Genomic DNA, 12799 nt, shown 5'->3' on the forward strand with positions numbered 1-12799 from the left:
ACATAATAAAATAATTCTCACGACGTTTCGGCAGCCGTCCTCAGGTGAAGAACAGGGCTGTCTTTCCGACAGACCTGTTCTTCACCTGAGGACGGCTGCTTGCGTTGTGGCCGAAACGTCGTGAGAATTATTTTATTATGTTTTATTTTTATTATTTTATTATTTCCCTTTTACGTGACTTTACCGAAAGAACCAAGAAGGTGTCCCATTATTTTACAAGTCTATCCCTGGATCTTTGTGTTCACCGCTGCTCGTGCGCCTTCGTCTTTTGCGCGATCGCCCGCTGCTCTCTCGCGTCGCCCGCTTGCACTCGTCTCTGACCTCGTCCCCGTCCTCCCCTTCGCCGCAGTCGCTGGTGGCGTTCATGTTCGACCCCACGGGAGACCCGCTGTGGGAGGAGGAGCCCGATGCCAAGGATGTTGTGCACGTGCACAGTGATAAGGTATCGGACTTGGGGGGGGGGGGAGGGGGGGTGGGGCTCGCGCGGCTTGGCTCATGTGCTAGGCCACCCCGTCTCCGCCACGACCCCGCTACGACCCCGCCACGACCCTGCTACGACCCCTTACAAAGCATATACATCCAGAATAAATGCCTCATTCGAGAACCAAGCATCGCACCGCCTGGCTCTGACATTCCTCGAAGGCACCGGTAGTGCAACCATCAGCCTCATCAGAACATGAGCAGTGCCACGCAGCCCAAACTATGGGCCCACGTAGTAAACGACTGTAGTCTGCGCTCCTTCAATGGAGGAATAGCAAAACTACACGAACTCTCTCATGAAGCCCTTTCATGGTGAGCAGACCTCGACATTTTGAACCATATTGTCATAAGTATAAATTTAATCGAACAGCACAATACAATTATTATTTTGATATACAGAGCATATGAGCACAGGATAACCTCGCTGAGCGTGGTTTTGATCGAACTCGTGCTTCGGCTACAAACCACCGTTTGCCTCATGAGGTCTATTTTCCGGAACACGGAGGGCGATTTTTCGGCGACACACGGTTTTGACGCTGATAAAATTCTCATCTCCGCGTCGAAAATTAGTGCGCGGTCCACTTGTGCTCTTGTCAGATAGGCTTGTGAGAGGTGAGAGTGCCGCATCTGTTTGAAGGTACTATGGTGTTAATGAATCGACTGAGAACGATTTATTTACCACGTAAGTATTTTGCATGTGTGTTTTTTTTCTTTTCGTGCGTGTGATAACGTAACACATACTCAACATGCTCGCGCACAACGCAGTTGACCGCACACATTGTCGCATGCATCTAGCCGTACACTCGTTGAGGACGTCAGTCATGCGGACGTCTAGATGGCAAATCGTTAAAGTTCCAGTGACGGTGTTAGGGGCGGGCGTCGGGCTGGCAATCCAGTCTCAGGGGCGAGTGTTGAGAAGATTAATGAAGATGGGGGTTTTGTATTGAGGTGAAATTGAAAGAGTGTACAAGTAAAATTAGTTGAGAAAAGAGGGACGAGGTGATAATTTTGGACCAGGAACGTAACCCTATTTTTCCATGAGGTCCATTATTTTAACCTTATGGCGGTACCCCCGGGGTACCATAGTACCCCGGCTCTCGCATAATGTCCGTGATGCAGTCATTTTAGTCTGTTTATGGTCGGCGATGCGGCAATCAACTCATCTCGACGAGCTGTACACGATGCACCACTACGGGGCGTGCGAACGTTCAGGGTTTCGGCGCAATCGTCCTCGCTGCGTTTCGACATCGTGGAGTAGCACTGATTTAGGATTGATTGGTACCCCAGTCGCGGAGTTAAGTACACCCCTGGAAAAAATAGTGTCCCAGAAATAAAATATTTAATTACCTCGGCCATTTTGTATTATTTGGTACCCCGGGGTACCGCCATAAGGAGCATTCGTCGAACGCGGTTTTGCCCAAAACTGGCGTTTTCCAGGAACGTAGCCCTCGCGCTCAGCTACGTCAACCTGAATTACTACGTGTCAACATGCTGTATAGGAATGAGAGGGACACATGTAGGAAGGGGATGAATGATATGATAGGGGAGGGAAATGGGGGGGTTATGTGGTGGAGAGTAGGAACGGGCTTCATTGTATTCTGAATTGCATAGAAGACATTCGAATGGAGAGGGCTTTTAGTCATAGCCAGGACTTGTACTGGTGGAGAGATTTGGCTTTACAGACCATGAGAGGCAAGGTAGTCAAGACATGAAGAGCAGCAGACGAGAAGGAAGACTACGTATGTTTACTCTCTGGTTCTTGCGGTAAAGTCACATAGGTGGAAAAATACAATAAAATAAATATTTATTTCTTACTTCATTTTATCTTTCCACCTACGTAGGTAGAAAAATAAAATAAAGTAAATATTTTTTTTAATTTCATTTTATTTTTCTACCTACGTGACTTTACCGAAAGAACCAAAAAGTATGGATTCCTGCAGTCACGAAAGCTTCAAATCAACTACGTATGTGAACATTATTTTGCACCGTACGTAGCCAACCGTGGTGATCGGAGGTGCGGAGTAACCACCGATCGAGCAAATCTTTTATTGGGGTCATCAGGAGGCGGCCTGGGCAACTTGAGAGGAGGGCACAGGGAGTAGAGAGAAGTGGGATGAGCGAAGGGAAGTCAGTGAGACTAAGACCATAACGTTGAAAATTATAAAGGGAAAATGTTCAAATAAAACCGATATAATTTACGAGCAAGAAGAAGAGTATGAGGATGGGAGTGATGCAGTCTCGTTTGTGGGCGCGGGTGAGAAGTATTGAGTGTATCATATTTGTGTCGTATTTATTTGTTGGCATTCATCAGCCTTCTGCGAAATCACAGTGGCTTCCTTCCAGCCCTGAAAAGCTTCAATTCATCTCACTCCTACATCTGCCCTCTACACCACTCCCTCTTATCGCTCTTCCCCCCCTCCCGCCCCAGCTGTAAGTCGCCTTTCTCAGCCGCTGGAAATAATACATTTTGTTCTTTGTCATCTCGCATCATTGTCCCATAATGCTGGCCACACATCAGTATTGTTCTGTGCAGTCTGTTTTGGCAAGTCATGTGCTTCGGAGTTGCGAGCTGGAATCCTAAAAAAAAAACTCAATTGTATTCAAATATGTTATCTATTATGTGATTTAATCTTGATTGGAAGCTTTCGTGACTGCAGGAATCCATACTCTTTGGTAGGTAGAAAAATAAAATAATCTTTTTATTTAATTTTTCTACCTACGTGACTTTACCAAAAGTACCAAAGAGTAGTATGTGATTTGTTACATGAAAACGAAGTAGAAGGAATGTTAATCCGCTGATTGCTTATTGCATCTATCTGTTCTACAGAATGTAAATACCATGTGTTTACATTTTTTACAACTGATAGGTTGGTGGCTTTTACATTCTGCAGCCAGACTTTTCTCCAAGACAACTTTGGCTGCACCTTTGAGCCAATCACCCGGAATGTGGCCCAATCTCATGAGGCCTCAGAAGCTAAGCAGGTTCTTGAGCCTGGATAGTGCTTGGATGGGCGACCGCCACCGTGCATAATACAGGTGTTGTAGGCTGCTGCAGGGCTGCGGTGAAAGCAGTGGGCGGTGCAGCAACTACAATGTTGTACGCTGCTGTGCTCCACCACCTAACGCTCCCCAATTCACCAACCCACACAAGGCCGACGTGGTGACGTACGGTCGAATCACTCTCACGACCCACACGGGCTTTACTGTACGTTAACAACTTTAAACGGGTGACATAAACATGCCAATTTGATTATCCCATGTCAAGTATTATTTGGCTTAGTGAATATGTGTGTATGCACCTAGCCTGGCGCAAGCATCACGGTGATGTCACTGCCAGTTCGAGGCAAATGTCAGCTGTTGATGTTGGAGTGTGTTCGTGATTTTGGGAGTACTAGTTGAGTGACGTAGTTTGCATTGCATTGTGGCAATGGGGAGTTAGATTCCCAAACATTCACAATGTCCAGCGAGAAACACGCAACAGGGCATGGTGCTGGCCACTGTTCACTCATGTGTTGTGCCTGACCTTATTAGGGGCTCAGTAACAGCACTTGCCTCCCAACAGTCTCTATGGCTAAGTCAGGGGATTTGTGTGTGTGTGTGTGCGCTATGTTTTGGGGAGTCCACTTTTAGTGTAACAAACTTCTCCTGCACATGTGATGAGAGAACTTGGTTGAAGTTGACTTTAACAGTCTAATGGGGAATTTCAATTACTCTGAGATTAATGGACAAATCTACCCTGAGGCGTTTCGTTCTGCAGCCCTTTATAGGAATCTGTTTTGGCCTATTCACTCGAATGTTCAGCTCATAGCAATTAGAGTCTGAATGTCAGACTGTTGGTACATTTATTTCGATATACAGTATGTCAGGCTAAATTAAAATAAAACATCTACTCCGCTTTGTTTGAAAAAAAGATTTTTCTTGAGTGCTCCTAATGCGGTGATTTATATGAAGAAAATTAAAAGTCAATCACAAGTAAAAAAAATATTAATTGCAATGTTAAGATGGTTATGCATTAAATATGAATTAATCGAACTACATTCCATCTATGTATCATTTGCTCTCTCTTGACAAATCTATTTTCATCCAGTATAAATCTGTCACATTATACTAAACTATTTAATACAATTTTATAATTTACCAGGTAAGGCCCACTGAGCTATGTAGCTGTTTTTCATAAGCGACCTGGCCACAAATGATAGCTCAACGAAGTGGCTTATCGCAAAATATATCGCAGAAACCAAATACTCTAAACACATGTTTCTAAGTGTGGAGGGAAAAACCGGAGGGCCGGGAGAAAAATCCACGTGAGCACACGGAGAGAGACACGCAAACTCCAAATATACAGGAGGTGTGAGGGTCGAGATCGAACCCACGACCTCCTGCATACCAGGCGAGGGAGTTAACATCTCGCCGCCGTGATTGATAATTAATTAGACATAGGCGCTGGTACATGTAAAAGAATATAACATATGCATTTTGAATAAATCTTACTCCATTTGTAAATCTCATCTCAAAATTCATACATGGTTAGGAATTGAGCTTGGGTCACTTTGCAAGTTTACTGCGCTAAGCGGTACACTCGCTACCGTCAAACAGCTCCTGCACGGACACAGATACTCGCGTACAATGCACGGCGATAGCACATCCTCGCCGATTTACTCATTACACACAGAAGTGCTTGCAACAAATGAACCACAATACCTTTGCTAATCTCTTCAAGCATCATAAAGCAACACACGCGCTCCGGTCATCCTCGCAGTAGCGGCTTTTGGCTGGCCGTTGAACAAAGACGGTCACCGCATTGCACGCTTTCAGATGCGCTTCTGCGGCCGTCTGGAATGCTCTTGCGATATTAGGAAACCACTGGAGCTATGCACTTTTAAAGCTCGATTGAAAACTGATTTCTTCAGAACTGCTTTTTGTGATTAGTTTGTCCTTCCACAGAACCTCCGATTAGCACGGTTGGCTACGCACGGTGCGAAAGAAGTTCCAAAATACATTCATACATCGGCTGTGTGTGATTTCACCCCGTTACTCTCATGGCTTTCGATTGACTCTGATGTTTCTTCCCCCAACTGTGCCGTTATGTCATGCAGGAGTTCCGATTACTGCTCAAGAAAGAAGAAAGACCCATCCTCATGATGTTTTACGCTCCCTGTGAGTCCCATCTATAATCACAAAGCGCAGCTCACAGCCTGGCATTTAATAGATAATGATGTTTTTGAGATTATGGCCTGAAGTAAAAAAAAAAGTTCTGTTTGAAGCTGTGCAGGGCATGCATGTTTTGTGTAAGATAAGACATTTTGAAACTTGGGAGCTGTGCACTTTCCATGCGATGGCGCAGGGAATATGTATCATTCTGTCATGTGCTCCGATGGCTGGTAATAATTGCCATTTGTAAGATAACAAAAAATTGCTCTCAATGCCCTCCCATCTTTGCTACTGGACAGACAAATAATTTGTCCGTCGTTTTTGCCTAATCGCGTAATAGATCAGCTGATATCCTGAGGGTGTTCAGTTTCATTTTCATTATTTGGTATAGCCCTGTGAGCCATTCGGCTCTTGAATCGGGTGCAACCGCAACAAACAAGAAACTAAAACATGAACAAGAAAACATCTTAAAGTGACTACGCGCAAACATAAATATCCAGGAAAAAACTGCAAAGTCTTCCAAAAAAAAAAAGCACCGTACACCAACGCTGTGCAAAAATCCCAGTGGAATGCAAGTCAAACACCAACAACGACCACAAGACAACTTAAATTAAAGCCATCATTCTAACTCCGTACTACAACAAACAAACATGGGCAAACCAAAAAACTTTTCAAAATCACCAAAATAATCCATAAGCAATGTAACAGTGATCATAGGAACTGTGACCGAAATGTCACGATAAACGACAAACAACATGTACCACCAAAACCCTGTAGCCATAGCTGGCAGCATGAGTCACTCCACAACAGCAGGAGCATCAGTAGGTGTGTGGGTAGCCTGCGCCAACGCATAGTTGTTCTGCGCTTTCTGCGCTTGACTTGCAGCCGGACGGTTGCGAGTTCAAATCTCACTCGGTGGTCGATTCCTCAAATTTACACCACTGCCTCAGGCATCCCGAAGCTCATTTAGACCAGACCAACCTTTAGACTTGGCCGTTAGGACTAGCGCGGCGTACACATCGTGTGGTGTGGCCAGGACTTCGGCCAGCCTCCATTGTCTTCCTAGTACCGATGTTCGCGTGCTGCGTCCGGCCACAATTTGAACGAAGACACACCGAGAATAACAACTGCAACAATTTAAAGTTCCACAGCGGCTAAACTTGATTGCACCTCGAGATGCTTTGCGTTAGGGGAAGTAGGTAGAGCAGGCACATGTGGAGGGGGTAGAGAATCGAGAGTAGGAGCGCTGACCAGGCTTGACAATGAGGCCAAGTTCAGGGGGATGAAGCAGAAAGGGCCCAACGAATTTCAGGGGCAGCGCCGGTGAGTCCCATGGGACTCACAGTCTCTCGGTGGGTGCCCAGTTTAGGGGACCCCTAATTTACCACTTTGCCACGAAGGTGCGTGGACACAAATGGAACCCATATGGCCAAGCTGGTGCGGCGTCTAAACATCGCCATTCGGGGAGACAAAGAGAACCAGGCATGTTGACGGCCACTCCACTCCCGCACGTGGTAGTAGTAATGACCATGTGGTTTAACCCAAAAAGCAAATATGGTTAATTTTATTGGCAAAGACCTACGTCTTAAGTTACATTGGACGCATTTGGCTGGAACCAAAGCATAGAGCACTGAGAATTTTGCCCCGACTCACCACTACACAGACAAAGATTCCCCATGTAGCCTTTAACAGATATCGGCACCAAGCACTTAAAGGCTAATTCTAGATTTGAAGCTTTCGTGACTGCAAGGATTCATACTCTCAGGTTTTTTCGGTAAAGTCACGTAGGTAAAAAAAATAATAGAAATATTTTTTGATACAGTAAATTTAGCTGTGACGGTCCCACCTGACGACAGAGACTTGTGTTGCCTCCAAAACGTCGTCATATAATTGATTTATTTTCATTTATTATTTTATTTTTCTATTATTTTTTTTCACTTAAAGGCTGGCACCCCACACGAGGGGGTGTCGTGACCATCGACACGCCTGGCCGGATTTGTCTCCCCCCGCGCTGACGTTTAAGACACCGCACCAGTTGCTCGTTTTTAAAGCCACGTGGACCTTGGGGTCACGTTGCGCTAACCGCTACGCCGCCGCTCCCCCCCCCCACTCACCGCTGCGTCCACACACGAGCACGCTGCTGCTGCTGCTGCTGCACGTTGCCACCGTGGCGGCTTAGAATAACACGGAGAGGGGAAGTCACGCAGGCCAGGCGCCCCTCGCGCCCGGCGTTGCCCGTTAACGCCCAGAGGGGGCAGTCCCGGCGTATTGGTAACACCGGGGCCAACACTCGTGGGGAGGTCGGAGGGGGGGGGGGCGGCGCTCTGCCGCACTCGGCCTGAAATTCCGCTGACTCGGCCGCCGAGCAGATGTTGAAGGTCAGCGAGGAAGCGGACGCTGACGGCGCTGGCTGTGCGGGCCGTCGCGCAAGAGGTCCAATTCCTTCGCTTGCTTACTTAGGATCTCCTTACCACTTTAAGGAGACACGTCTTATTGTTGCCGGTGTCCGCGGGCACGCGCGTGTGTCTGCGTCCACGAGGGGTGATTAAGAAGTCTGGCCTGACGGAAAGCGAGCACCGACTTTTGTGAAGCCGTGTTATTTTTGTTTTGGATAGTTCTCTTGAGGCGCAATGCATTTGGGCCTTCGATGTTCCGAGGCTTTAATTCCTGCCTGGAAGAAACTCTTTATCTTGCTCCTCAAACCACTCGTTTAAAGGATATATCACTGCATTGCCACTATGAAGTTGTTTTCTCAGCAAGTGTTTCTTTAACTGTAGAACATGTGGAAGGCACTGGGAACTAGGTCTAGTGTGTGTGGATTTACTCCAGGTTCTTCCAATCTACTTTTTCCTGAGATGTTTTCTCTTGTGAGTGACGTCAGGGATCTTTAACATCCAATGTGAATGAAGCAAACAGTGTGTCCTATTACTCATGTTTATTACACACCACAATAATAACCAGGGCGGCCGTTAGATTCGAACCATGAGCCTCTGCAACAAACTGGCGAATGCCCTACCGCTTGGCCGTGTCCACTGCCCCTTTGTATATCGGTGTGTAAAGCAGAGCTGCGGTAACACAATTAGTGCTCTGCACTATGATCCCAGCAAGCCTGGCTTATTTCCAGGCCATGTAGAGCGATGGCAGCTGTAACCAAACTTGAACGGAGTCACTAAGACGTTGACTCGGCTGAAAACAGAAGATCAAATTATTACATTCGATTGTACAGAGGACAGTACCAGCCTATGCTAATAACTGCAAGCCAGTGGTGGCAATTCTAAATTCCTATGGCAGGGTCTAGTACCCTCCAACAGGCAACGACTGTGAAATAAAATTGCTACATTGTGTAGTATGTCAACATCAGCACTGGGGAGATTAATGCCGCCGGTTTCGCAGAGCACTTGCCCCATCACTCCCTGTGTATTGCATTGACCTTAATGGGAGCTTGCAAACAGTGCTTGCCTCCGTAGTCTATACGGCCATATCGGGTAGGGAAGGGTGGTGTGTTTGTGTCGCATTTATAACGCTATGTTATTGAAGATATTGTCAAATGTACAATTTATTATTGAAGAGTTTTACTTCTAGCTCCCAGATTGACAGACCGGTCATCTGACAGGCGACGTGCAGTTCTATCAGGTGCCGCCTATTGTGTACATTCATTACATGCTTAACCTTAGTGATGCAAGTCCTCTTGCCTTCATCAAGAATTAACTGTAAATAATGATGTATTTATTTACATCATATACAATTACCTATAAAAGCTTTAGACTTTGGAGAGAGTTAATTGAATGGGGGAAGCATGTGCCCTGTTATCATTTCAAGTCATTAAAATCTTTGTGGGCAAGGCTGTCATCATTCATGGCTGTCGGCAATCACCTATCATGGACCGCATTGCATGTGTCTATCCTACGAATGTGTCTATGCTGTGCGACACAGGGTGTGGCGTCTGCAAGAGGATGAAGCCGGTGTTCCAGGAGGCAGCCACCATGGCAAAGAAGACATACGTGAGCTTCCAGACATCGGCGCAGTCTCATGTTGTCTTATCGGTTTAAAAAAATTTCAGCTGCCCCCTTGGTGTAATGGTTATCACACTGCACTTGCAATCGAGAACAACGAAATATAATAATGTGGCCCATTGTGGAGAATATAAATAGCGAAAGCAGATAATAATGTATCCTTCACGTGTCTGTCTCGCCACGTAAAATATAACAACATTTCTTACCCAATTTACTGGCCCAGCAGCATTCTGGGAGTGTAAACATTCTGCAGCATTGATTCAGTACAAGCAAACTTTGAGCCAGTTTTGACATCCAGTGTCTCATCAGAAGTCTCCATCTCCTGGTGTGGTATTTGAAATACTGGGAAAGTTTCTCAAATCCCACCGCCGCTGTGCACCCCGCAGGGTAAATGGAGGACCAGTGGGGAATGGATAGCCAAATCGAAGCACCAGTGCACCGTATGAACGTATGGCTCATGCCCACGTGATACATTTCAATGGTGGTTTATGGTTGGGACTGGCTGGCTGGTATCAGGGTTGACCAACGGGACCACTAGGACTGTCACTGGGTCCTCCCAGACTAGCACTGGGACCACCAGCGATGACAGTAAAATCTCTGAGATCACTGCCACTTCCAAATGGAACCATCGCAACAGGCAAATGATTGGATGCTTACCACTCGCTCATTCATGTACACACACACACACAGGTGATCGCTCAGGTGTACGTGTAAATATTTCACCCATTGAATAATCAATATTTAAATCTTGACTTAAAGCTTTCGTGACTGCAGGAAATTATATTCTTTGGGTCTTTCGGTAAAGCCACGTAGAAGAAAAATCATAAAATTAATGAAAAATAATAACAATATCACAACGTTTCGATCGCAACACAAGCAATCGTCGTCAGGTGAAAAATATAGCGGGAGAGCTGTTGAGGCAGGAAAGAATATTTGTGCCTCAGCAGCTCTCCCGTAATAGTTTTCACCTGATGACGATTGCTTGTGTTGTGATCTAAACGTCGTGATATTGTTATTATTTTTATAAATTGTATTATTTTTCTATCTACGTGGCTTTACCGAAAGACCCAAAAAAAATCAATATTTCCCAGAGGAATTATCCAGCGTGGATTCATAAGAATTGAATATGATTCCTGCAGGAATAACCCAGCTTAATTGATGGTACTGGGGAAAACTACACTCTGGCATGTGATAATACTGTGATGTACATTGCAGGTTCTGGCTGGAATGAATGTACATCCGGCTGAGTTCGATGGGATTAAATCAGACTTCAACGTGACTGGTTACCCCACCTTCTGCTACTTCGAGTGCGTACGCATCATAGGCATCCGTGCATGTTCCTCGCACACACACACACACATATACGCGCGCAGAGACATCAAAGAGCATCGCTATACAGGAAAGGCACAGACTTTCGTACAAGTTTAGGGCATGGAGAGATGCACGTTTGGAATTACTTGAGGGACTGAAAGAGGAATGTGGATCAGAGAACATGTGCAGGTGAATAACATCATCCAAACTTTTACCAAAAGTTAAGTGGGCTTGGGCAGGGCGCACACCCCTTGAATGGATGATGTGTAAGAGTAATGGCAGCCAAGGTATTGAACGCATCTGAGAGGAAATCCACCACAGAGATGGGTCGCTGAGATCAGTTTACGTGCCGGATGGATCGCTGCGAGGTGACGGCTTGGGGAGGGATTCATCCAGCGGCAGATCGATGATGGCTGCTGCTGATGATGATGAGAGGTAACGATGGCCAATGTTGTTGATGCCATCACAGCTCACCATCGCTTCCTGCCCGCCGGCTGATCATACAACTGCTGCGCAGTCAGTAGCCGCAACCCTCTCAGGTCTGCTACTAGAGCATCGCATCATCTGCCTGTCCATCTTCCCCGTGGTTTCCAACCTTTGGGTGCCTAGACGTTGTTTGGTTTGGTAATGTTCTCTCTTTCCCATCCTGCTCACGTCCCACCTATCAATGCGTCCTGTTCTGGGATACGTCTGTAACGCTTTCCTCCTGCATTAGTTTCCAAACGTCCACAAGTTGCTTACCCCAGCCTGCCCGAAGAGTTCCTCGTGCCCTTTCCACACGACTAGAATTTTCACTTACTCACGTGTGTAGCTTGTGCTTAACAGTTTTCGAGTTGTGTATAAAGTGTTTTTTACTCACGAACATAACTGTTAAAGACATGGCATTTGACAACCGTTTTAAACGCTTGTGTGCAGTTCTACCCTTTTATAAGCGTTGTTTTATTAGGTTGTTAAAGCACCGCATATGTCAGTTTTATTGTCGAGCGTTCAAGTTGACCAACTGCTTGAACGCGTTTAAAAAAGTCAGAGGCTGAGCGTTCTGTGAGGCTGATTTGCAATGTGCTTACCAAGCCACGTGGGTTTTTTTGTTTATTTATATCCTGTACATGTATTTTTTTATTAAATGTTACTGGTAAGATGCTACATCTGTTAGACCATTGTCTAAAGACCCTTGACAAATGTGTATGAATGGATTTTAAGTTTTTGTGACTGAAATAATCCATATTCCTTGGTTTTATGCGGTAAAGTAAATAAAATGAAAATGAAAAAACAACTAAATGAATTTAGTTGTTTTTTCATTTTAATTTAGTTGTTTTTTTATTTTATTTATAAAAATGAAAACACAACTAAATAAATGTAGTTGTTTTTTCATTTTTATTTTATTTTTACCTACGTGACTTTACCGAATAAGACCAAGGAGTGTGTATGAACGCTTCGAAAAATGAAGATAGTTCCTCGCTGTGTAATTATTATTTTTACTCTATACCCAGAGAATTGAAGTCGTCGGAAGCAGCGTTTTCATTGCGTAGGTTGGAAATCCGAGAAAATTTGAAATCAAGGTGACAAGTAGTTACGCAAGCGTGGGCCAGGTGTCAAAACAGAATGGGTGAGGTGGATGAGACTTGTTAATCATGACAAAGGTAGCTAACACAATGACGGCAGCCCCCCTCATTACTAAAGGGACTGTAATTGTTGAATCGGTGAGGTCTCATCCACATTGAGAACTGTAGGTACGTATGTCGAACTTACTTTCACACCGTACGTAGCCGACTGTGCTCATTCGAGGTGCTGGTATTTGACTGATTGAGGGCAGGTAATGCAACAGTTATATATGCAGCACTGAA

At 45.4% G+C, this 12799-nt stretch overlaps 1 protein-coding gene across 1 annotated transcript in view; it reads left to right on the forward strand.

Moving 5' to 3' along the window:
• Positions 1-12799, forward strand: part of PDIA5 (protein disulfide isomerase family A member 5) — a 40367-nt gene that overhangs the window by 15685 nt on the left and 11883 nt on the right. Inside the window, exons 6-9 of the mRNA XM_078598374.1 lie at positions 350-442; positions 5577-5637; positions 9565-9632; positions 10860-10951. Coding sequence (XP_078454500.1) covers positions 350-442; positions 5577-5637; positions 9565-9632; positions 10860-10951 — 314 coding nt within the window. The remainder of the gene's footprint in view (positions 1-349; positions 443-5576; positions 5638-9564; positions 9633-10859; positions 10952-12799) is intronic.

This window comes from Lampetra planeri, chromosome 10 (genome assembly GCF_965212315.1).
Source record: "Lampetra planeri chromosome 10, kcLamPlan1.2.h2, whole genome shotgun sequence".
NCBI classification, from domain to species: Eukaryota; Metazoa; Chordata; class Hyperoartia; order Petromyzontiformes; family Petromyzontidae; genus Lampetra; species Lampetra planeri.